Below are 23845 nucleotides of genomic sequence, written 5' to 3'. Positions count from 1 at the left end.
CGATTAAGGGCACCATTAAATCTTTCACCACCCCAGACTGGAGGGTGCGGCCCGTGCCTTTGTACATCATTGTTACCCACAAGTAACTCAAATCAGTGTTGGCCACCTTGGATGCACATTGGAATCACCTGGGGAGCTTCTGCGGCGTGGATGCCTCGGTCCTGCCCGCAGAGGCCCTGATGCAACCAGGTTTTCAAAGCTCCCCAGCTGGTCCTAATGTGCAACCAGGGTTGAGCTCCACTGAATTAAGTAATCACCCGCAGCTCATATATGAACAGAAGAATCCAGGACTATGGATGGAGACAACTGCCAATCACGGGCTGTCCTTGGTTCAGCGTCCCAGGCCTCAGTTTCTTCATCTGCACAATGGGTGAAGACTAGGACTGCAAAGCCCCCTCCAGCTCTTCAACAGTTCGTTTCTGGGACGCGGATCCGCGCCCCCCAGACCCCCACTACCCCCGCCCCCACCCCCGGGCTTCTCGGGTTCCCGCGCCCCTCGGCGCCCGCTTAGGGGTCCCAGAGGAAGCCGCCAGCTGTGCGGGTCACCCAGGCGCGCCCGCTGCCGGTTCGGGCCCTCGCTGCGGGCGCACAAAGCCCCCGGCGCTGACGTCAGGGCCCCTCTCGGCGCGGCCAGCCCCCAGTGCAGGCGGAGCCGCGCGGCGCTCCCACCCCGGCCCCGGAGCCAGGAGCCAGCCGCCAGCCGCCAGCCCAGCCGCGCAGCAGCCCGCCCGGAACCCGGTCCGCGCACGTGCCCGCCAGACCAGCAAACTTGTGCCACCGGCTCAGCCCGTCCTCGGGGAGCCAGAGCCCCTCCCGCCAGTCTCCAGCCATGGGTAAGCGAGCGCGTTGGCTCCGCGCCACGGCCACGGCCCCGCGCCCCCGCCCCACCCCCGCTCAGGTGGGGCTCCTGGGTCTCCCGGGGCTCCTCGGTGCCCCGCACGGAGGCCGGAGGTGGGAGGGGCGCGGCGCAGGTGTCCCGAATGCCCAGGTGCGCGTCCCTGCCCCGCGGGGGGGGCGTCCCCGTCCCGGCTGCGCTGTGGCTGCCCCCCGGCGTGCGGCTCGCGGGAGGGCGAGAGCCGTTCTCCCGGGAGGGGCTACGGAGCGAGCAGACGGGGCGTCCCGGGCGGCTTTATTTTACGGGTTGGTGGAGAGGAGTCTCTTGCTCATTTCCCGGGACGCTCACCCTGTCGCCTGAGCTCTCAGCTCCCAGTTCGGTCCTGTCCCACCCTGCCGTGCTCTTCTTGCCCTTCACCCCACACGAAACAAACGCCCGAGTCTTCCAAGAGCTCATTTGGGGACCAGCCCCCTTGATACCAGGAAGGGGGGAAGGGAGAGGGACAGGATGGGTCAGAGGCTGAGTCTCTTTTCTTTGTCCCCTGTTCCAACTATCAAAATGCGGACCTGGGCGCAGGTGGAGACGGTTTGCCGAGCGGATTCGAGTGCAGTTGGGGGGATCGACTAGTAACGGTGAAAGCCCAGTTCTGGAGATTGAAAATCTCCCACCTGGCCCGGGGCGAATGTTAGGCGGCTGTGGGATTCTTTCTGTCACCTCCTAACACCCCGAAACGCTGCCGTCAGCAACATGTCGTTAAATGGGGACTCCATGGGAAGGGAAACTCGGGAATGCCGTGGAAAACAACCTAATTCCGCCGCACCCCTGGAAATGTCTGATAGCTGTGGTTGGGAAAGGGTTTCTCTCCCTCCTCTGTTATCCTTCTCTGGTGGCAGCCAGACTGCAGCCGCAAGCGCCACAAAAGCCACAGACTGAGGAGCCACGCCGAAGCATTCCTAATGAGGAACGCCTTGGGTTTAACCATTGCGGGTTAATGGTCAGGGCTTGGGAATCCCTGCCCGTCCCCCATCCCCACCCGTGGCATCTTAGCCAGTCTGCATCCCTCTGCTATTGAGAGAGAGAGCAGGAGAGCGAGAGAGAGAGAAAGTGTGTGTGTGTGTGTGTGTGTCTAAGTGAGGGGGTGTAATTCTGTTCTGATTGTAATTTTGGTGAGGGACAGTAGGGAGAGCTTATTCTGAATTTAAAGGGGAGAGCAAAGACTTGTATAGTTAAATCTTTTTTGATTTGCTAGGTGATCAAAATATGAAAGGAAACAAGGCCCCCAAATCCAACAAGAAAATTTCTTACCAAAAAGTTAGGGAAAGCTATGATAAAATCCTTCTAGAAAGGGCAGAATTGTGTGACCTGTAACTCTGGTTCCTACTTCTCTTAATGCCCCCACCTGAGTAGTCCCATCCCTCAATGCTCCCTTTTATTTTACTTTCTTTTTTTTTGAAAGGTTTTATTTTTAAGTAATCTCTAAACCCAAGGTGGGGCTCGAACTCACAACCCCTGAGATGGAGTCCCCTGCTCCACCAACTGAGCCAGCTGGGCATCCCTCAAGGCTCCCCTCCTTTTTTTAATGCTCTCTTTTAAATGAGGTTCGTACACTAAAATCAGATGGCTGCCACTGAGCCTGGAACTATTTTGGCACAAAGATGTTGAAGTTAGAGAAGGGCAGTGCTGAGGAAAGCATTAGCTGGTTTTCCTGAAATAAAGTTATTTCTGGTTCATTAACGCTTGGCGTTAGGATTTGTACTGGTTCGAAATGGAGCGTCCAATTACCACAGGGACACCTTCTTGAGAATGGCTTTCATAGGACCCGGGGCTTCATTGGGGGCAGGCTTTAGTGTTTAAATAGGTGTGGAGGTTAGATGGTGGTTCTCATGAAGCAAATGCCCAAATCAGAGGCCTGTTCTCAAGGAAGTACTTTGTATCTGGGACAATTGTTGGCTCTACACTTCAGTTGCCAATTTATGTTAATTTGTGCATACCTCACTGGTTCTGGCAGTATCCTTGGTTTTAGTTTTTAGTTTTTACATTAAAAAAAAAAAAGTGCCCTTCATGCCAAAAGGAAACCTACTGATTTCCTTTGGTAGATTCTTAGTAAATACACCACAAGGCCATGAACTGGTTTTATTTTTCCAGATGTATTTAATTACCCAAGATACCCTTATGAATGTTTTAATTGAAATGATTTAATGTTGGGAAAATTTTCGGAGTTGGTGCTTTGAGTTGGGACTTTGATTCTTACGCAAGTCACTTCCTTAACCTGGTATTAGTTCATTTACTGGTAAAATGGGTGAGGTTTATGGAAATGAAAGCCCCTTTGGACTCAAATGTTAAGGTATTCAACATCTTTAAGTTGAAAAAATACTGAGCAGCAGTGGTACATACAGTTTTCTCTTTCAGTGTGCCTTAAAACCTGCTCTTGTTGACGGAGTTGTGGGTTTTTTTACGGCTTTGCGGAGATATAATTTACAAACCACACAATTTGCACGTTTGAGTGTACAAAGTCCATGATTTTTGGTGTATTCCGAGTTGTGCCGCCGCCACCCGCCAGCGGTGTCATCACCCTAAAAGGAAACCCTGTGCCCATTGGAAGTCACTCCCCATCCCACTCCCCCTCTCCCGTGGCAACTGGTAATCTGCTAATCTACTTTCTGTGTCTAGGGATTTGCCTATTCTGGACAGTTCATGTAAATGCAATGAACCAATGGATGTTTGAAATGTGTTGGACTCTTCAGTAACTTTGGTTGTTTTGCACAATAGGAAGATGTTGCTATTTTGTGCGTAGGCAGTGCACCACCTAAGCGAACGTGTTGAAACTAATTACTTCGCTGACGGAAGAGTTCCACATCTGGCCAGGGGCCCCTGTGCGCATGCGCACACATTCCTAGTTTGACTTTGGTTTTATCTGTTTGGAACTCCTGTTGCCTAACAGAATTTTTCAAAAGTAATCTCTGTGCGTAAGGTGGGGCTCACACTCAGGACCTTGAGATCAAGGGTTCCACGCTCTATGGACTGAGCCAGCCAGACCCCCCCCAGAATCATTACTCTGTTACCTCAGTCACAGGCCTGAAGACCTTAGCAACTACACGGTTCAGTGTAATAACCTCTGGTAAAGGCATTTGTGGAATATCCGCCTTGCTTGCACGTGGCTCATGTAATCCAGAGAGAAATGCTGCTTTTCGTTTCATTAGTTGCCTATCATTTCAAATGCAAACTCTATGTGAAGTGATCGGAGACAGCAAAGTAACTCATTGTTTTCATCCACTTTGTGGTAAGGGAGTTTTTTATGAGGATTATGACTTTAAACAGTGATTTCACAAAACAGCATTACAAACAACTGGTTCAGAGAAGTTTTTCCTTAACTGTAAGGGTGCCTACAAACCCTCTTTGATTTTGTTCAAGAAGCAGTTTTCCATCCAGCGGGCCTGGATGGGCGCGGCGTTCCTGCAGGTCTGGCGCGCTCCCCGGCGGCGGCGGCGGCTGCGGTGGCGCTGGTGCAGCGGGTCCCCAGGGTGAGGAAACTGAGGAAAAGCAGGGCAAGCCAGAGGCCGCGTGTCTGCCGCAGCAGTTCCTCCAGCTTGCTCTACGGTCTTAGGTAAATGATTTTCTCTTCTTGATCCGCGTTTACTACACAATGAAAGGATGCGATGAAGTTATTTCTTTGGGCTCTTAAAGGGGAGTAATTTAGAAACAAGAAAGGAGAGGGTAATGTTATGCTTGAAAAATATGAGAAAACAGCCCGCTCATTGTTGAAACACCACGTGTTTCCGCGAAGCCAGCGTCGTCGGCGTCATTTGTAGTAGGGCTGAGTGCTGCCATCTTGACGTGCCCGCCAGCGGGGGTACTGGCCCTCCTGCCGGGAGCCTGGTGGACGGAGCTGTGGTGCTTTCAGCTTTGGCTTCCCCTGCCCCCTTCTCCCGAGAGCTGGCGGCTCCACAGAACCTTTCCTCGCCGCACACGCCGGCCCGGATCACCGTCCGAGGCGAGCCTCAGAAGGAAGCCCCCCACCCAGGAACCACACAGGCGTGCCCGCGTGCTGGGTTCTGGAAGTTTGCTCAGAAATTCAGATGCAACTGCAGACAAAGGAACGGTCTCCTGATGAATAGCTGGGCAGAAAGTTCCTTCCAGAATGTGCTAGCCTCCCTCCCTGTGAGTGTAAAGAGCTTGCATCGAGCCCACCCTCAGGTCTTGGAGAGAGCTCCCTTTAAGTCTCTGGCCGCAAACTGAAATTTTAAATAACCCTCATAGTCCAGTAGCACAGAGTTATGCTTGCGACAAACAGGAAACAATTAATTAGTGTATTTTTGCTCCAGCAGAAGCTGTTGCCCAAACCACTTGACCCCTGCAAGAGTTTAGAGACGATCCTGATCTGCGGCAGCCAGGGTCAAGCAGTTAGATGGTTTATTGAAAATGCCAAAGTGGTGACTCATCCGAAGTGCCACATGTGCGTCTTAAACATTCTATTTAACTGTAAACGTTAATTTGCCAGTAGTCCGTTGTAGAGTTTTTCTTTCCGTGTGAGCCCTGGCTGGGGTTCCTTGAAGTCTCGCTTGCATGTCAATCACAGCCCAAATCCATGGGCTTCTGATTTTCAGTTTCAGATTCTTTTAAAGTAAAATGAGAGCTTTAGGGCAGTGGGGAGCCCGTCTCTGTGCAGAATGCTCTTCTGTCCTCTACCGCACTGCCCTTAAGCCTCTACAGTTGTCCTGTCCATGGTTTCACGCGACTATTTTTCCAAGAGACTCATTTTAAAGACTTGCCAAAGCAATGGGCTTGGGTTTCGAAGAACTAAAAGCTCTTTCTTTTGCGCACGTTTTATTAGTCTGTGTAGCATGGAATTAAATTTCATAATTACCGTAACAAATACAACTGACATAAATAGGTTGGGGAGCAAACACAACTGCCTCTTAGGTACACAGTTCAGCTGGTGGCAGAAGCAGCATGTAGATGTCCTGCAGAACAGCCTTGAAGCCAAGTGCTGCGGACGGTGGTCAGTGTGGTTTACGAGAGGAGGAGACAATAACGGAGGAATTTGGTGGGTCCGTGGGGTAAGCTTTGTTAAGGTCTGCCTACGTTATAAATGTACAGATTACAAAGTATGTAAAATTATATTCGTGTATTACAAAGCTGTGATAAACCATACTAAATGAAATAGGGCGAATGACATTAAGTACTGTTCTTCAATAACATGAATACTTTTCAGCACAGATTTTCACAGAATAACAGAATTCAGAGCTTGAAGACGTTTCAGAAGTAATTTGAAGGCAGACACAGGAACACAATTTACAGAGCGGTTTGAATGTTGTGTCATTACTTTTTTTGCCTTTAGCTGTTTTTTTCTTTTGATGTCTTAAAATATTTTGCCGTCCTTGGTGAAAAGTACTTCCCTCTTGTCAGATTCTTGAAGTTCAGGGCAGCTTGGAGTGAAACGCTGTTGCGGGGAATTTCATCATTGCCTCCAGGACTGAAAAGTAACTCGGTCGGAGTGTTTCCATTCTATTCCACAGTTGGGTTCAGCGCACGCCGCTGCGATGCCATGTGACTCTGGATCCCGGGGTCGTAAGTTCTAGTTCTAGCCCTACCTTACATGTAGCGATAACTTAATAAAAAAAAAAAAAAAATATATATATATATAAATTAATTAAACCCCCAAACTGGGTTCTGTCCTCAAATCAGCACAGCCATCTCCGAAAGACAGATGAAGAATTATAATTGAAGTAGGTATAGCTCCTGTAGAATAATTTCCAAGGAAAATGAGGTTGGGGGGGCATTGGTATTGGTATTTCAGAGTGGGGTTCCCTGGGGAAACAGTTACCCTTGATGGAAGACTTGAAGGACGAGCAGGAGGACAGGGTGGCAGTGGCCAGGAGAGGCTGTCCCAGGCCCTGGGTACAGATGCGCAGGAGCAGGCAGTTGGGGAGGCCGCCGGATGCGGGGCCAAGGAGGTGGGCGTGGCCTGGATGTGAGGGCGCCGAGGCCCGCAGCCGCGCCCCCCCCCCCCCCCCCCCCCCCCCCCCCCCCGCCACAGGTAAGAGCAGCGAAGAACTTCATGTTATCCTCCTGGTTGGGGAGAATTCCCAAGGGATTTCGAGCAGGGAAGTGACAGATGGAACTGCCAATGGGAGGAGAGGAAAGCAACCACTGAGACAGAGAATAGTCAGTGTCTAATTGTAGAATTCCAAATCGAAGTCTAGAAGGAGTTCTGAGAAAGGTGAGATCTTGTAGCTTATCTGAAGCTTCTGGTGGAGACTTGGATTTGAGCTGTTTTGGGAAGAGTGGAAAGGCTTAAGGTGCTGAGGAAGAGAGGTAAGAGCGACCAGAGTTACTGGCGGAATCCTGAAGAAACTGGCCTGACCTGAGCAGGGAATGGGGGTGGGAAACAGTAGGAAGTAAGATGGGGGAAGGATGCATTTTATTCATTTTTATTTATTTTTGTTTATTTTTCGTGAGAGCGAGAGAGCGCGCGCGTGCGCGAGCACAAGCAGGGGGAGCAGGAGGCAAGAGGCAGAGGGAGACGCAGGCTCCCCGCTGAACAGGGAGCCCCACGTGGGGCTCCATCCCATGGCACTGGCATCATGACCAGAGCCGAAGGCCAGTGCTTCACCGACTGAGCCACCCAGGCGACCGGAGGGACGCATTTTAATTACAAATGGCACATAGACGTGACTCTTGCAAATATGTTTTTAATATTGTCCATTGCCTCCTCCCTTTCGAAGGATGAAGAGGAGAAGGAAAGAAGCGTCGGCTTTTCTGGAATGGAAAAGGCCGTGTTTGGTGTGACTCCAGACAGGGTGGGCATTGAAATGGAACGCAGTCTTGTCTATTTGTTTATTTGATTAGTTATCTTAGAAGTGGTGCTTTTCTTCCTTAAATATTTGTAACATTTTGCCAGTGAAGTGATCTAGGTCCGGAGTTTTCTCTGTGAAATGTTTAAAGTTCTATTTTTTTTTTTTTTCACAGAGAGAGTACTATTCAGATTTTCTCTTTGTTTCATTTTGCCGAGTTGTGTTTTTAAGGACTTTTCATTTTGTCTAAGTTATCAACTTTATGGACGGAAAGTTGTTCATAATATTCTTGTATTAACTGTTTAATCCCATCGTCTGCAGGCTCTGTAGTGATAGTCCCCTGTTCATTCCTTGTGATGTAGGCAATTTGTATTCTCTTGTTCTCGATCAATCTTGGGCAATTATTTTAAAATTCATCTTGATAGGTTGATGCTTACATCTGATGATTACATCTGCTAGATGAACTGACCGCTTAATAAAAAAGAAGTACATTTGCTAGTAATCAGAAGATAGGATTTTAATGTCTAGGAATAAAAACTGTTGACTTTGTTAGAAAACAAAATCTGCCAGGGGCACCCAGGCGGCTCAGTCGGTTAAGCATCTGCCTTCAGCTCAGGTCATGATCCCAGGGTCCTGGGATCGAGCCCCATGTTGGCCTCCCTGCTCAGCAGGAAGCCTGCTTCTCCCTCTCACTCTGCTGCTCCTCCTGCTTGTGCTCTCTTGCTCTCTCTGTCAAATAAATAAAATCTAAAAAAAAAAAAAAAATCTGCCAAAGGAAAAGGTATTTAAACCTGATCTTTTGAATTTTATTCTTAATGGCTGTGTGTAACTCAGTGTACTTGAACTCGGTGTGACAAGATGGATTGTAAAGGATGTTGAGTTAGAGTTACTGCATAGTATTTGGTTGCCTATTTGTTTTCTGTAGGGCTGTTAAATTGTGCTTTCTTCTTGGACAGCTGGAGACAGATACTGACATAAAAGAAGCCTCCTTTTCTTTCCTTCTCTCTTTCTTTTCTTTCTTTCTTAAATATTTGTAAGTAATCTCTAGAACCAATGTGGGGGTGGAACTCACAACCCTGACGTCGAGTCACATGCTCTACCAACTGAGCCAGCCAGGCGCCCCTCGTTCCCTTTTGAGCGAGTTTTCTCAGCCTCAGCACTATTGACGTTTCGGGCTGGATCATTCTTTGTCACGAGGGGCTGTTCTGTGCGTTGTCGGGTATTTAGCATCCCTGGTGCCCACCCACTACGTGCCTGTCACACTAGTGTGACAGCCAGGAATGTCTCCAGCCGTGGCCAAATAACCATCGTCAAGGGGCAAAACCCGCCCATGTTGAGAACCCCTGCTTTAGAATGAGAGGGATTGAAACCCCTTGCTGCTTCACAGTGTTCCAAAATCTCAGTAGGGGCGTTACTGGGGACTTCGTTGAGCACGTTTGCCCAACAGGAGCATCTCTGGTTAAAAGGGTGTTTGCCTTCCGAAAGGGATGCTTTATTTTTCTCGCTGAAGGAAGTTGGTTTTTTTCTTTTTCTTTTTTTTTTTTTCCAACCCTTTTTTCCAGCATCATCAGAGAATCTGGAGATATACTGGGGACCCTTGCAGACCACCTAGTTCACTCTTTCTTCAGAGTAAAATGGTAACTAAACAATCTCCTTACTGAGACCAGACCCCCCGGGAATAGAGAGTGCCTGGCTTTCCTTGGTAACTTGTTCTGCTGTTCAGTGCACGTAGCTCTGAAAGGACTGAAATCTATATGAAATTGGCCTTGCTTACCAAAATCGCTTTCATCATCTTTTGTGCTCTTCATTAAGTAGAAAGACATCAAGGATCTAGTCCCATTTTTTTAATATCCTTAATTACCTTGATGGCCTTTCCATATTTAGAATTTATCTCCTTAGCTATAATCAAATCTACAGATTAAGCCTTTAAGGCAACCTTCCTGCACGTTCCGTCCTGTCCTGAGGGTCTGTAGTCATGACTTCATTACATTTTTCCATGTGTTTGAGAGATGCAGGAGTTGTAAGAGGAAGGATTCCCCCTTGTTGCTCACAGAGATCCCTTCCCACGGCCGTCGATTTCCCCGCACCCACCTCCGTGCCCCCCTCTGTCCGTGTCCCCCCCCCCCCCCCAGCCCCGCTGGAGACCTTAACTTGGTCTGTTTGGAGAAGTTTGAGCACACTTGGAAACGAGTTCTGGTGTAAAAAGCGCAAGAACGTTGAAGTGACAGTTAGAAGGAGCCTAGGAAATTGGCTGTTCTGTACGTGCATGGGGTCCCTCTGTTAGGTTTAGGAATGTGATGTTTCACAACTCCCAGAAAAGAATGTTTAAACGGAGAGTTTTCAAATGGCAGCTTGAATTCAGGCATCTGTTCTTCACACAAGGGGGAAAGAATGGAGATGTAATTAGCAAAGAAATTCAAACCCTTAAGATAACTTTATTTGATGCAGCACTTTATTTTATATTTTCCTTTTACTTATATCATGTGGCATATTCTGACAGTTTCCATGGTAAGCGAAACAGAATTCAGAACATTAAAGAGATGAATTTCCATTTCATGAATTATTACTGTTTTGCAAAGCCCATGTCCTGGATTACCAAAAACTGGTTTGAGCTCTCTTATATAATCGTATCGTCACAAATACTTTTAGATGCTCTGTAAGAGGCATGGATATTATAAAAATCATTTAAAAATCTACTGAAGTATAATATATACACAAAAAGTGGGCAAACTGTAAGCATAGAGCTTGGTCAGTTTTTACCAACTTAGCCAGTACATACAATAAGAAGCGGAACATTACCAGCGCTGCAGAAATTCCCCACAAGCTCCCTTTGAGGCACCCCGACCAAGGGTAATCCCTCCTAATTTCTGCCAACATAGTTTTGCCTGTTTTCCCACTTCATATAAATGTAACCATACAGGATAAACCCTTAGGTCTGGCAGTTTTTGATCACCATTAGTAACATTATTTTAAAACTTGGGGATGTTTTCTGTCTGGAAAATAGACCTGCTGCTAAATCACTATGGTTAAAAGCACTTACTAAATGCCTTTGTACGTAGGCGTTCTAGGGAGCCCATAAATCACTGGTTGCTACCCTCTATTTTAAGTGGAAAACATGACACAGCAGGTGTGAGAAGGGCTTTGAAAATAATTGATAAGCAACGAGACAAGTACAGGAAAAACATGCATATGGCTGAAGAGATTATAGAGATAAGGGAGCCTAGCCACATTATCCCCCTGGGAAACGGAAAGTACACTATGGCGGGGTTGTAAATAAAGGGACGGTTGTAGACGTAGCCTATTTATTCAGGATCTGATCAATATAACTATTTTATGGCTTTGAGCTATAAGGATATAACAGATGTTGAGACCCCCTCCCAATTAGTTTCTGGAAGAAGATGGTGTTTTAAGAATTTTCTGAATTAGGGGCGCCTGGGTGGTGCAGTCATTTGGCATCTGACTCTTGATTTTGGCTCAGGTCATGATTTCAGAATCATGAGATCGAGCCCCACATCGGGCTCCACGCTCAGTGTGGAGTCTCTTAAGATTCTCTCTCCCTCTCCCCCTCCCCTCATGCTCTCTCTAAAATACATAAATAAATAAATCTTTAAAAGGAAATCGTCTGAATTAATAGTAGCTAGTGAACGGTGGCTGGCTGTTCCCAGGTTGGCAAACGGTTGGAGGCCTGGGATGATTTCTGGTTTTCATCCTGACAAGTTTTAGAAATAGATTTGAAAGTGTTTTTGCTAAATGAACTTCTTGTGTTGTTTAGACTTAGACAAGTAATAATCTGCCTCATTCCTTCAGTGAAGAGCTTTGTCCTCTTTTTGACTGAAGTAGTGATGTCGTCAGCAGAACAAATGCCTTGCCATCACACGGAGCTGGCTATAAACCTAAGTGTCATCGCTGCTTCCCGAGTGTGCTGTCAGTTTACACCGACGCCAACGGTGCGCAAACATGTGTTTCTCCGTATCTTACCAGGGTTTGGTATTGTCAACGGTGTTATTTTTCAACAATCTGATAGGTAGGAAGTGCTGTTTCATTGTTTTTTTATGTCGGAAGTCCCTAGACAGGTAGAAACTTTTTGGTAGGTTGTTGGCCATTTGAGTTTTCTCTTTCCATTTATAACCTTGTTTTTTCCTTTCTTATCTTTTTTTAAATTATTATTATTTTTATTTTAAGTAGGCTCCATGCCCAGTGCTCTACTGACCCAGCCAGCCAGGCACCCCTATATTCTTGTTTTTTCTTTATTTTATTTCTTTAAAGATTCCATTTATTTGGGAGAGAGAGCGAGAGAAAGCACACAAACAGGAGGGAGAGGGAGAAGCAGACTCCCTGCTGAGCAGGGAGCCCCACGCGGGGCTCCATCCCAGGCCCCTGGGATCATGACCCGAGCTGAAGGCAGACACTTAAATGACTGAGCCACCCAGGCGCCCCTATCCTTGTTTTTTCTTACTGGTTTCTTAGTGATTCTTTATACATTGTGGGTGTACTAAGCCTTGGTTAAATGTGTCCTCAGTATCTTCTTCCTTTCTGTGGTTTATCTTTTAATTTCATGGAACATATCTTTTGTCATACTGAATTTTTTTTTATTGTGATAAACCCTAATGGATCTTGGGCTTTCTTCTTTTATGATCTGTGCTCTTTATTTTTGCCTTAGTTTACTATTGTTCCTATCTCCAAGGTCATGAAGATGTTCTTCTGTTCTTCTATATTTTCTTGTAAAGTTTTTTTAAAAGTATGCTTTTTATTTTTCAGTCTTTATTCCATTGGGATTTTAGTTTTTTGGTATAAGATAGAAATCTATTTTTATTTTATATTTTCTATGCAGAAACCACCATGCACTTAATGGTTCATCCTTTCCTCACTGATTTTTATATAATAACTTGTCTCATGTTTTTGAATTTCCCTGCTGAAGTGCGTGCACATCTCTGGACTGTCCTCTGCTTCTCGGCTCTGCGCTCGCCAGCTGTGTGCTAAGAGTGCATGGTCCTCGTGGTAGGTGTAGAATAAGCCTGGGCGTCTCCTAGGAGAATTTTTCTCCTCTTGCTCTTCTTTACAAGTGCCTGAGATAGTCTCAATTTTTTTTTTTCTTTTTGGTGTACTTTTGGAATCTGCTTTTGCATGTTCCACAAACATCCCCCTTAGGATTCTGCGTGGAATTACAGTGAATTTACGGCGTAATTTCCATGATACTGTATTTACCATGTCGAAACTTCCATTTGTATACATGATACAGCTCTTCATACAATTAGATCTTCTTTTATATCCCCTGATAATGTTTTCGCGCACCTTTAAAAACAAATCTATTAAAGGTCCCTCCTAGATTTTGTGGCTTTTTTTTTTTTTTTTTTTAGGGAAACAATGAATCAGTTGGTGTCAAATCTAATTCCATGGGATGTCATGGTTTCCTTCCACAGACCTGTGGCTTCTGAAAGTACAACGCAATGGATACACTTGTTCAGATGAACATAGAGGCAGTAGGGGGAAGCGGACTCTGCTGTCACGTACCAGCCTGGTCATAAGAATCCAAGTGAAGTGGGGTATTTCTAATAACATTGACCCTTGACATACTATAATAAGATTAGATAAGAAAACCCTCGATATGTTAAGATGTGACTTTCTTCTTTGTTTTTCCCCCAAAGATTTTATTTATTTGAGAGAGAGAGAGCGCGCGCGCGCATGCGCACACAAGCCAGGAGGAGAAGCAGAGGGAGAAGCAGGCTCCCTGCTTGATCCCAGGACCCAAGCCAAGCCGAAGGCAGATGCTTAACCCAACTGAGCCACCCCGGTGCCCCAGATGTGGATTTCTTCCTAAGGAAAAATATGCCCCGATTGGCTCCATTACAAAGATCAGTTTTATATTCAGGATGCAAATTCTTAGTTGAAAAAAAAAGAAAAGCCGGTTTTCCACTCGTCTGTTAGAGTGACGCAGCTAAGGTAATCCGAGAGTAGTTTAAACCTCGCTCTTCTGGTGGAGACCTACTTCCACATTTGGTGATGTTACTCGAGAAAAGGAACTTTTCAGGGCCGACTCAAGATTACCTAGTTCTCCTACGTGGTTTAATGGAGAACATTTCCTGGAATATTTTCACATAGCTGTTCACCCTGTGCAGAGGAGGCCAGCATTGGGTTGGAGCGCGAGCTTGATTTATTCCAGAAAGTGGTTTATTCAGCCGTCAAATGAGATTACGTGTGTGGCTGTTACCCATCACTTCACAGAAATATTCCTCCATAAGGCCTCAAACTTTTGTTTATTTATTTGGAGGCAACAGAAATCACAAATTTGAATTCCCCTAGGACATTTTTGGAAATGCAGTTTTTAATAGAGGGTTGTTACTCCCTTACTGTTGATGATGGCCAGAACAAAACCGGACTGTTGGACAGTTTCTACACACTGACTGCCCTCCCTGGGTGCCATCACCCACCAACCAATGCACACACACATATACCTCCATACATTTATTTTTATTTTTTAAAGTTTTTATTTATTTTTAAGTAATCTCTACACTGAACATGGGGTTTGAACTCATGACCCCAAGATCAAGAGCGGCATGCTCTACCAACTGAGCCAGCCAGGCGCCATGTTGGGTGTAGAGCCTACTTAGAAAAAAACAAAAAACCACCTCCATACATTTATGTATTTATATTTTTAAAATGACTTTTTTTTAAAGATATTTATTTGAGAGAGTGAGAGCACGAACAGGAGCGGTGTGTGAAGGGGAGAGGAAGAGGGAGAAGCAGACTTCCCGCTGAGCAGGGGGCCCGATGTGGGGCTGGATCCCAGGACCCTGGGATCATGACCCGAGCTGAAGGCAGGCACTTAACTACTGAGCCACCCAGGCGCCCCTATTTATTTATTTATTTTTAATTTTATTTATTTGAGAGAGAGAGCACAGAGGGAGAGGGAGAAGCAGATTCCCCGCTGAGCAGAGAGCCCAGTGTGGGGCTCCATCCCAGGACCCTGAGATCATGCCCTCAACCGAAGGCAGCCTCTTAGCCGACTGAACCGCCCAGGCGCCCCACCTCCATACATTTAGATTTGAGTGATCTTGCAAAGGTCCACTTATGAGAATCCATTCTTAAAACTCACCTCTTTTTGTCATGTGTTTTTTGTCTTGGTCTCTCAATAGAGAAACTCTAGAATTTAAAATTGAAATCTGGGGGCGCCTGGGTGGCACAGCGGTTAAGCGTCTGCCTTCGGCTCAGGGCGTGATCCCGGCGTTATGGGATCGAGCCCCACATCAGGCTCCTCCGCTAGGAGCCTGCTTCTTCCTCTCCCACTCCCCCTGCTTGTGTTCCCTCTCTCGCTGGCTGTCTCTCTCTCTGTCAAATAAATAAATAAAATCTTTAAAAAAAATAAAATAAAATAAAATAAAATTGAAATCTGAATTTGGATGTGAAAATTTTTGTCATCTTATTTTAGCGTTTAGGGATTTGAACCAAAATGGGGGTGTCTCTACTTTGTGAGTGCATGACGATTTCCTCAGCCTAACGTGACATGTGAGATACCATTAGAAGGAAGAATCAAACTTCTGATCAAAGTAACCATGACACAGAGTGGGCTGTTGATTAGAAAGAACTGCCTGTCTGGCGGCCTGAAGATGTTTGACTTGCTTCTGGGCAGGCTCTTTCCTCAGTGCTCAGAGATAGCGTTTGGAAAATCAGAGCCTCCCTCGTTTAGGGACTGGTGAGCAGTGGAGGCCTCAGGTTCTTTAAGAAGCAACAAGTTATTTTTTTGTCCAAAGAATTTGTCACTGAGTCTGATGGTTCTGCTCTAGGGCCAGTTTTGCCCCCCAGGGGACAGTTGGCAATGTCCGGAGACATTTTTGGCTACTACAGCCAGGGGATGGAGGTGCTGCTGGCACCTGGTGGGTGGAGGCCAGAGATGCTGCCAGACGTTCCACAGTGCGGGGGACCTGCCCCTCCCCAAACAATCACTTGGACCCCAGCGTGCAACTGCCAACGTTTAAAACATAATAGCCTGTGGGAAGATTTGGGTTTGGGGCTGAAACAGAGCAAGGGAGTGTAGACGCCAAATAAAGGGTCCCAGGTGTAGGAGTTGCTGGCTTCAGAAGGTGCCTTTCTGGGGAGCCTTCAGGACGAGCCTCTCTGATGCAGACAAACCTAGTCCTGGAAGTTACTAATTACTGGTGCTGATAGGGACCTAGTTTAATTCAGTTGATGTCCAATGAATTCATACCACAATCCAGGCTTTCTTCGTGATGACGATAATGAGACAAATGATTACCTGTCTGGTATGAAATGGATCATAATTAATTAGATTCAGAAAATTCTTTTTACCTGAGAGGTTTTATTTATTTATTACACCAGCCTCTTTCTAGCACACTCGCAAATACTCCTGTAAGAAAAAAAAGAGCATAGAACTTTGAAGTGAGCCAATTATTTTTTCATTCACCATTTAATTTCAAGCAAGAAGTTTAACCTTTTTCTTTTGTTCTAAGAGCTATGGATGAATAGTACAATGGTTGATTTAAGTATCTTGTTTCCCTGACTTCCGCAATCCCTGGTGAAGGTCTTGGGTTGAGGCTCGTGCAATACACAACACTGGATCACTCTGCGTCCGGTACGGCATGTTTATATGGTTCGGTCTGACACAGCCCAGCTGTCCAACAAGCTAGAAGGAAGATGGTGGCCTGAATATTCCCTCGCAAGGGCCAGTTCCTGCTTGGTACTGTAGGAAGACAAAAGAAATCCCCATTCACTTCTTTCTTTTCTTTCTTTATTCCCCGAAACTTTGCAGATGGTCGCTATGGCCGCCTCCTGATTAGTCTTCAGAGGAGTCTGCCTTTAGGTTTCTCTGTCCCCAAATCTGGGGTTTCCCTCATAGATACTTAAGAACTAAAGAATATCACCCTTTGGCAGGTCCTTTGGTGAAGCAAAGAACCATGCCCCAGCTTCTCTGCTCGCTAAATGTGGGTGCGTGTGTGCTGCGTTCTCATCAAGGGTGTGCTACCCCTGCGTGGGTAATGGTTAAGTATGACACGGGGAAGCTCTGTCTAGTCACGTTCAGCGTGTTTGCTTAAATGTAGGAAGTGCCTCTCGGTGGTTTCATATTGGTATTTAAAAGTAGCTGTAGTGAATCTTTGCAAGAAAGTTTCTCCTACATATTTCTAGTTGAACGTGATAAAAATGGCCTTTGCAGACGAGTGTCAAGTTTTTATGTCCACGCACTTTATTCCTAAACGCATTTATTTATATCTCTCTTCCTATGAGTGTTCAATGGGTGCATCTTTAACAGCTTTGTGAGAAAAAGCCAATATAATTTCACATACTGAGGCTTCCACACAGCTTATTTGAAAGTCTTATTCCTTTGTGTGATTTCTATAAAGCTGCTAAACATTCATGAACATTACTTGGAATGAATAAATTGCTCTTTGAGGATGACATCAAGAATGGTGAGACCCTTCTTGGTTTCCTAGAATTGAGAGTTCATCCTCTTATGAAACAGCAAGTAATCAGAACCCTGTTTATTATAGTACTTACCCTTATATTTGAAAGCAGATGTTTATTCACAAAAGTATTATCAGACAGAAATCCTAGAGTGGTATGTTGGCCAGCCAAGAAAACGCTCGGCGTCCCGCCATCCCCACCTGCAGTCCGCTTGCCCCCTCCTTCTCGGGGACGTCCGCCGGCCTGGCATACTGGTATGAGAAATCTCTCTGATAAAAAGTTTTGGCCTCTCGACCCTTTCATGAAATTGAAGAGCATGTTGATGGCTTCTCCAAGGAAGTAAATAAAGGGGGTGGAGAAGTTCAGGAAGGAAGAGACCAGGAAGGAAAGAAAGATGTGTCCCACTGTAGATCGTCTGCCCAGGCAATCGAGAGTTGTCTGCGCTTCCTTTCCCCTGATGAGAGGTCTCTCTAATGCTACAAAGAAGGTCTACTGTTTTGTCATTGTCCCAGGGGCTAAGCGCTGCCTGGGCAGAAAGAAGAGCGCTGTGGCTTGTGCCCACGCTCTGAATGTCCGCCATAGCTCTTGGCGTGATGTTGATGCTTTTGTTGATTTCTTCAGAGGCATTATGTGAGACCTAGCTTGTTCCCCCAGCCTGCTCCTGGATTTTCGTGGTGCACACTCCTTGCCCAAGTGCAGTTGTGAGTACGAGCACTATGGTGGTGAGTGAGGGGGAGTCCTTGGCCTTGAGGAAGAGCCCACAGACTGGTGGGTCAGTTACACCTGTGAGCAGAGAAATTACGTTAGGGATGAAAAGCAGAACAACAGAAATGTGTTCAAAACGGCCTTTTCTTCTAGCGATAGAATGGTACCGATGCTGGTCTGCATTTCCACGACCTGTGTTAGCACACAGGAGCTGTTTCTCTCCTTTGCCCAGTAGTTGGGTATTTTAAGGGCGGTATTAACAAGTTTCAGATTTCGTTATATCTGAATGTTGTTACTTTCGCAAGCGAACATCGTGCTGGAACATGCCCAGCTGGGGAGGACCAGACCTTTGCAAAAGGGCGTTTTTGGAATGTGTAAATTATCATTCATAGTTTAATGCAATTAGGAAAATAGGGATGGTTGGTAATAAAACTGATCAAAACCACAAGTTAGGTCACAGAATAAACCACAAATGATGCCAGTAATTATTGTCACATAATGAAACGACATCATTATGGGATGCTTCTTTCCTTAGAAGCCTGATGACACCATCCCAGGAACCCGACCTTTGCTTGAATGCCTGACAAATTCTAGTCTCTTTCATAGTTGAGTCTTAAATGGAAAGCTTTAATTATTTCTATGATTGTATTACCTATGAATACTTATCTTTAGGGTGCAGGAGATAAGGTGTATGTTACTGTTGCCATGGTAACTTTGTATTTAAAATGGAAGGCTGTTGCTTACTTGATTTAAAAATAAGTACAGTTGTATTGCCATAAAAATCCCTACACATAATTTTCTCAGGTCTAGTGAGTCATCCTCCACGTAACTGGCATTTCAGCAAATGACTTGATCACATAGTTGTTTTGAGAAATACCAGAGGTTATTACTATGAAGCACTGAAGTTCTTTTAAATGTCTATCATTTAAAAATGGGGATATTTACACATAGTGTGTTTGTGTCCTTGCCATGTTTCACTGAGTAAAACAACCTTAGTGGACTGTTTCTAGGGGGCCCGGGGATAAATCGTACTTGAGCACATGATGGGGTAGCTTCAGTTAGCAGCTCTCGAGGCGGGTGTGCGCATTTTCCAACGGACGCTCCCCCCCCCCCTCCGGGTTCAACCCTGGGCTCGAATATTTCAGTCTGTTTCCATCTCACCTCTGCTGTCCTGGAGGTCCCATTATAGCCAGTCTGCCACCTAGTTTATTTTTTCAAGGTGGAACCTCCTTAAAGCACACACATACCCGCCCCCACGCACAAGTTAATACATGAATACATGTTCTTTGTAAACAAACTGCAGCAGTGCCCAGCTCGGCCCTCACATCTGTGCAGTAGCTTGGAGTGGGTGCCCAAGGGCTTTGTTTCCTCCTCTGTGGAGCGGGCTTTGGAGCATCTGTTGGCCACTCAGTCTTTTTTATACTTGACTATTTTACAAATGATTGAGGCTTCCAGAACATTTCAAATGCTGCCTAAGTGGGGGATAACAATTTGTGTAGATGTATGCGTGCACAAATTGCATTCTGTATCCACAGTGGTGATCTAAACATGTCCCGTTTTGGAGGCAGAGGCAATGACAGTGCTTGCCCCCCTTTTATATCCATTCCAAAAACTTGGGGTGCCATGTGAGCTTCAGTTGTGAGCTGTTCTTTTATCCCTTTGCTGCCTTTCTGGAAATCTTTCATTAGCAGAGCGTATTTCTATGTTAGCGTCCTTTTTGGCTGGCTCAGATAAGCTCCCTTGGTCAGTGAGAAGATAAAATTATAGTTCAGAGCCTCATGAGGCAGGTCCAGAGACTGCTGCTTTAGGTGCCCTTCCTGCTCTGTCCCCGCTTGTCACATCCCCCTCTTGGGGTTGGGCCAGAGCAGCTGAAAATCCCGCTGGGCCTTTCAGAGCCACTTAGGGGGTGTTTAAGCAGCAGATGCATTTAATCGTTAGGTATATTACAAATGCAGGAGAATAAGCTTTGATAAGGTTTTGAACTTGGGACAGAGGGGCGCTTTATTTTTATGAGTCAACTTGGTTTTCACGGAAATCTGAATATATGTGTGTATAGTCAAGAAATGGAGACACCCCCCCCCCACGGTACATATATACATACGTCCCCATTATATATATAAATGGGTATGTTTTATGTAACGTGTGTGGACAGCCATGCGCGCACATCTGTGTTGTGTGTATAACCTGCGTATCTGTTGTATACCTGTTGTATACATATATACATATGTGGTACACACACGTGTACGCACTTATAGGATACATATACACACTTTCAGGGAGGAAAAATTTTCTACCCTTTGGGGTTCTTCAGGCCGCTTTAAGAATTGACATGAAGCAGATTAACAGGAGAGAATCAAACAAAAGTTTAATACCATGTACAAGTCCTGTATACAAGAGACCCTGGAAAACTGAGTAACTCTGCAAAGTGGCTGAAGCCACCACCTTAAATACCATCTTCAGCCAAAGACAAAAGATTTGTGGGGGGGGGGGGAACGAGTTATGGGAGGTCACCAGGAAAGACACCCTAAACAAGGGTAGGGTTATTATGCAGATTTCAGCCCTGGCCTTCTCCATTGCTAAGTTTCTAGAAATTTAGAATCTTTCCCCTCTTCCTGGGACACCGAGGGAGACACTCTTACAGATGGAGATTTCCCTAATCCATGTAAATGTCCCTTACAAAAGGGTACATTTTTACTTTTCAGAGCTTCTCCCGTTTACACTTTCTTAAAAATAACCAGCCTAAAACAATGTGTCGAAGAGGCATGTCTCGGGTTGGCAGACTTTGCTCCCCTACAACACACACACATATGAAACAGTCACTGACTCCTTGCTGTGTGTAGACGCTAGTCTAAGTGCTCTTCTAAGTGCTTTACCTGCGTCAACCGGTGTAATCCCCACCATCTCACAGGTATCACCGTGAGGTTGCAGAGCCAGGTAGTGGCAAGGCCTGTGTTTGAACCTAAGCACTCTGGCTCCGGGTCTGTATTCCTCACCTCTTCTTGCTGTGGGTGGTACAGTCAATGTCAGTTAATGGTATGGCTGATTTTGTTTATTGGGTGTTGGAGCTTACAACCACAGGGGACCTTCAGCTGGGGTTGGGAGGGTGGGTGGGAATGGAGAATGCCATTTCTCCTACTTATTTTCTTCTGCCAGTGCAGGAGAGGGAGTAGGGAAACCTGTTGCTCGTTTGTTATAATGATCTCAAGGGTGAAACACTTTTGACGATGGGTAGGTTTTTGAAAAGTGGTCACAGTCGATTGGGCCATTTCCAATGAGTAGGGCAAGTGACCAATCAGAGGACTGCCATTTTGGGGACCCCATAAAAAAAAATGCAGATCTCTGATCCTCTCTGAAGATGCTTTGGGAGCACCACTGGATGCCAGATAACTTGGAAGAACAGTTCTTTGTATACTTCTGTAATTATTCTTTTAATAGAGCAAAACATAATTTCATTACTTAGTTATCATACTAATTGGCTGGGATATAGGTTTATCTACTGTAATGGAACGCCCCCAAAATGTGAATAACTTCCACTTGCCAGAAGTTTTCATCCTTCTGATGTAAAAGTGCCAGCTGGTATGGTGGCTCTCCTCCAAAAAGGATTCAGAGGTGTAGACTCTGTTTGTTCTGTCATACTTAAGACTTGGCTTCCTTTTCTTGGTCCAAGATGGCTGCCACAGCTCCTGCCATCATCTTCGGATTCCCGCTAATAGGAGGAACAAAAGGTTGGGCAGACTTTCTAAGGCCATTCTGTGGAAGTTGCATGTGTCACTTCTGTTCATATCCCAGTGGCTGGAACTCGGTCACACCTAACTAACTGCACACCTAACTGCAAGTGATTCTGGGAAAGGTAGTCTTTTGCTGGGCAGCCAGCTAAAAATACTATTACCGTAGAAAAGGAGGGCAATTGATACTGGGAAAACAGGAAGTAGTGTTTGCCATATGCATATATTGAAAAGAGAAGTGAAATTGGTGAAAAACATATAATATAAACTTTCAGAGTTTTAAAGATCTCAAATGTTGTAATAACTTGATTTTTCTTTCAGAATAATGACACACTTGCAATCCAGGTTTCATATTCCAAAACCACATCAATATTAACATTATAAATATTTAAAAAATCCGTGTAGCTGATGTTATCATTATTATTACATCCATGATGGAGAAAAGGAAGAGCTTTTCCAGTGCTCAATAGGGTTAACACATTTTGAATAGAAATTCTCTTGTTTTGTGAAATGCTCCAAACGGTTAAGACTGTAAACAAGATAGAACAAAGAGATACTGAAATGTTTGTTACCATTTGAACAGTATGTTAGAGGGTTGGCTCACCACCTCCCGTTGGTTCACATTTTGGCCAGTGTAAATTGAGGAAGAACCCATTTCATAATGTAAAATTAATGCTATTTTGAAGTTACATGCCACGTTGAGACACCCTACCTCAAGATCAGGTGTGGTGGTCTAGAGAGAACAGAAGGACTGGCCTGTCCTGGGAATATTTAGCGTCTCCCTAATATTATAAGCATATAGCTTTCAGTGCTTCAACTTTGGATTATAAATATTTAATATCTTTCATCTTAAAAAAAGTAAGATAGATATATATTTCTCCTCACACTAATGGAATAAGATGGATTCAGTAATTTTGCTGATTCCCATATGGAGTTTTCTTCAGGCCGAGACGTAGAATCAAAATAAATAGATGAAAGTGGAAAGTTCCCGTCGTCCCCTTACAGTAACCCTATGGGGAGCCATTTTGAAATAACCCAAGCAGGACCAAGTATCAAAGCAATGGCTGGTTCAGGGGCGCATGTGAAGTAAAGTGACCGTGTCTTAGAGTGCTCCCTCCTAACGCTGCTGGCAGCGGAATTCTTTCTTTGCTCGTCTATCTTTAGTCCTGTCTTTTCCCTTCACGTTATTGGCTTCCCCATTTAGGTGTTTGTTCTAATTAAATTATTTTTTTCAAATACGAAAGAATACTGACCTTCTTCCAGTTGTGTCTCTCAAAAGGATTGCTTCAGAGGCATCTTATTTAATTCTTCGTGTAAACTTCATATAAGCATCTGTCATAAGGAACACAAGTAATAGGGGAGGTCAGGCGATTTGGGGGGCTATAGTCGGTCTCTGCAATTGGATTTTAGATGCTAATAAGGCATTCTGTGTAAAAACTGTTTTAAACAGTGACAACAGTGAAATCTGTTGATTCAGCATTACTTTGCCTTTGAACTATAGAGAAACTGCAGAGAAATTGGCCTGTTTTCTTTCATGGAAAGCAGTGCATTCCAGAATTCAGTTTTCGAAGTAGGAAGCCAATATTTTGGATTTTATTCTTGGATTTAATATCGATTAAGCCTACGACTCTTTGGTAAGTTGGTTCACCTTCGTCTCAGCCTCGGGCTTCCCAGCTAGGGAAGGAAAATGGTGGAAGACAAAGGCAGTAATGAAGACCCGATGTGGTCTGTGCCCCGGGAAGGGCCTGGGGTCTTCAGTTTCACGATTTGTGGCCGTGTTTCAGGCAGGCCAGGTGAGTTCACATTCACCTTATCTTGAAACCTTTTCCAGCTCTTGGAAACAAGCTACATCCTCGACGTGCAAGGAAATGGGTAATGGCTTTTCTTCAGCAAATATTTTCCTTGACTTTACTGCATTTTGTGAGTCACACATTCCAATTTATAGCCGAGCCTGCTGTGGTGATTTTGTCAGGCAAATACCCAGTGAGATCACGGAGCTCACGCTTGTATAAACCCCTCGGTGGCCTTTTATTTCAATAGAGCTTGAGCCGGGCTGATGAGCTGTTAAATGAGCGTGGAAGCAGAGCCTGGAAGTGAATTTGGTTTGCAAAGTAATTGTAAAAGGCGAAAATGAGAGACCTTTCATGGCCTTTCTCGCAGTGTTTCCAATATGATAGTCACTAGCTATTTCAATTTGAATTAGTTTAAATTAAATTAAACTCAGTTCTTTAGACACATTAGCCACATTAAAAATGCTCAGCAGTCACACGTGGCGAGAGGCTACTCACATTGGACAACACAAATCTAGTATGTTCCCAACATTGCAGGAAATTCTGTTGCACAAATCTGGTCTATACGGAGGTACCTAAGAA

General features: G+C 45.3%; 1 protein-coding gene across 2 annotated transcripts in view; it reads left to right on the top strand.

Moving 5' to 3' along the window:
• Window positions 1-639: 639 nt before the first annotated feature.
• GPM6B (glycoprotein M6B) overlaps window positions 640-23845 on the top strand; it is a 160222-nt gene continuing 137016 nt past the window's right edge. For both annotated transcript variants that reach the window (XM_044391903.3, XM_057310138.1), the window contains exon 1: window positions 640-833. In XM_044391903.3, coding sequence (XP_044247838.1) covers window positions 830-833 — 4 coding nt within the window. In that variant the 5' untranslated portion in view covers window positions 640-829. The remainder of the gene's footprint in view (window positions 834-23845) is intronic.

Source organism: Ursus arctos, chromosome X (genome assembly GCF_023065955.2).
Source record: "Ursus arctos isolate Adak ecotype North America chromosome X, UrsArc2.0, whole genome shotgun sequence".
NCBI classification, from domain to species: domain Eukaryota; kingdom Metazoa; phylum Chordata; class Mammalia; order Carnivora; family Ursidae; genus Ursus; species Ursus arctos.
The sequence above is the reverse complement of the archived record's forward strand: the minus strand, read 5'-3'. Positions and strand labels throughout refer to the sequence as shown.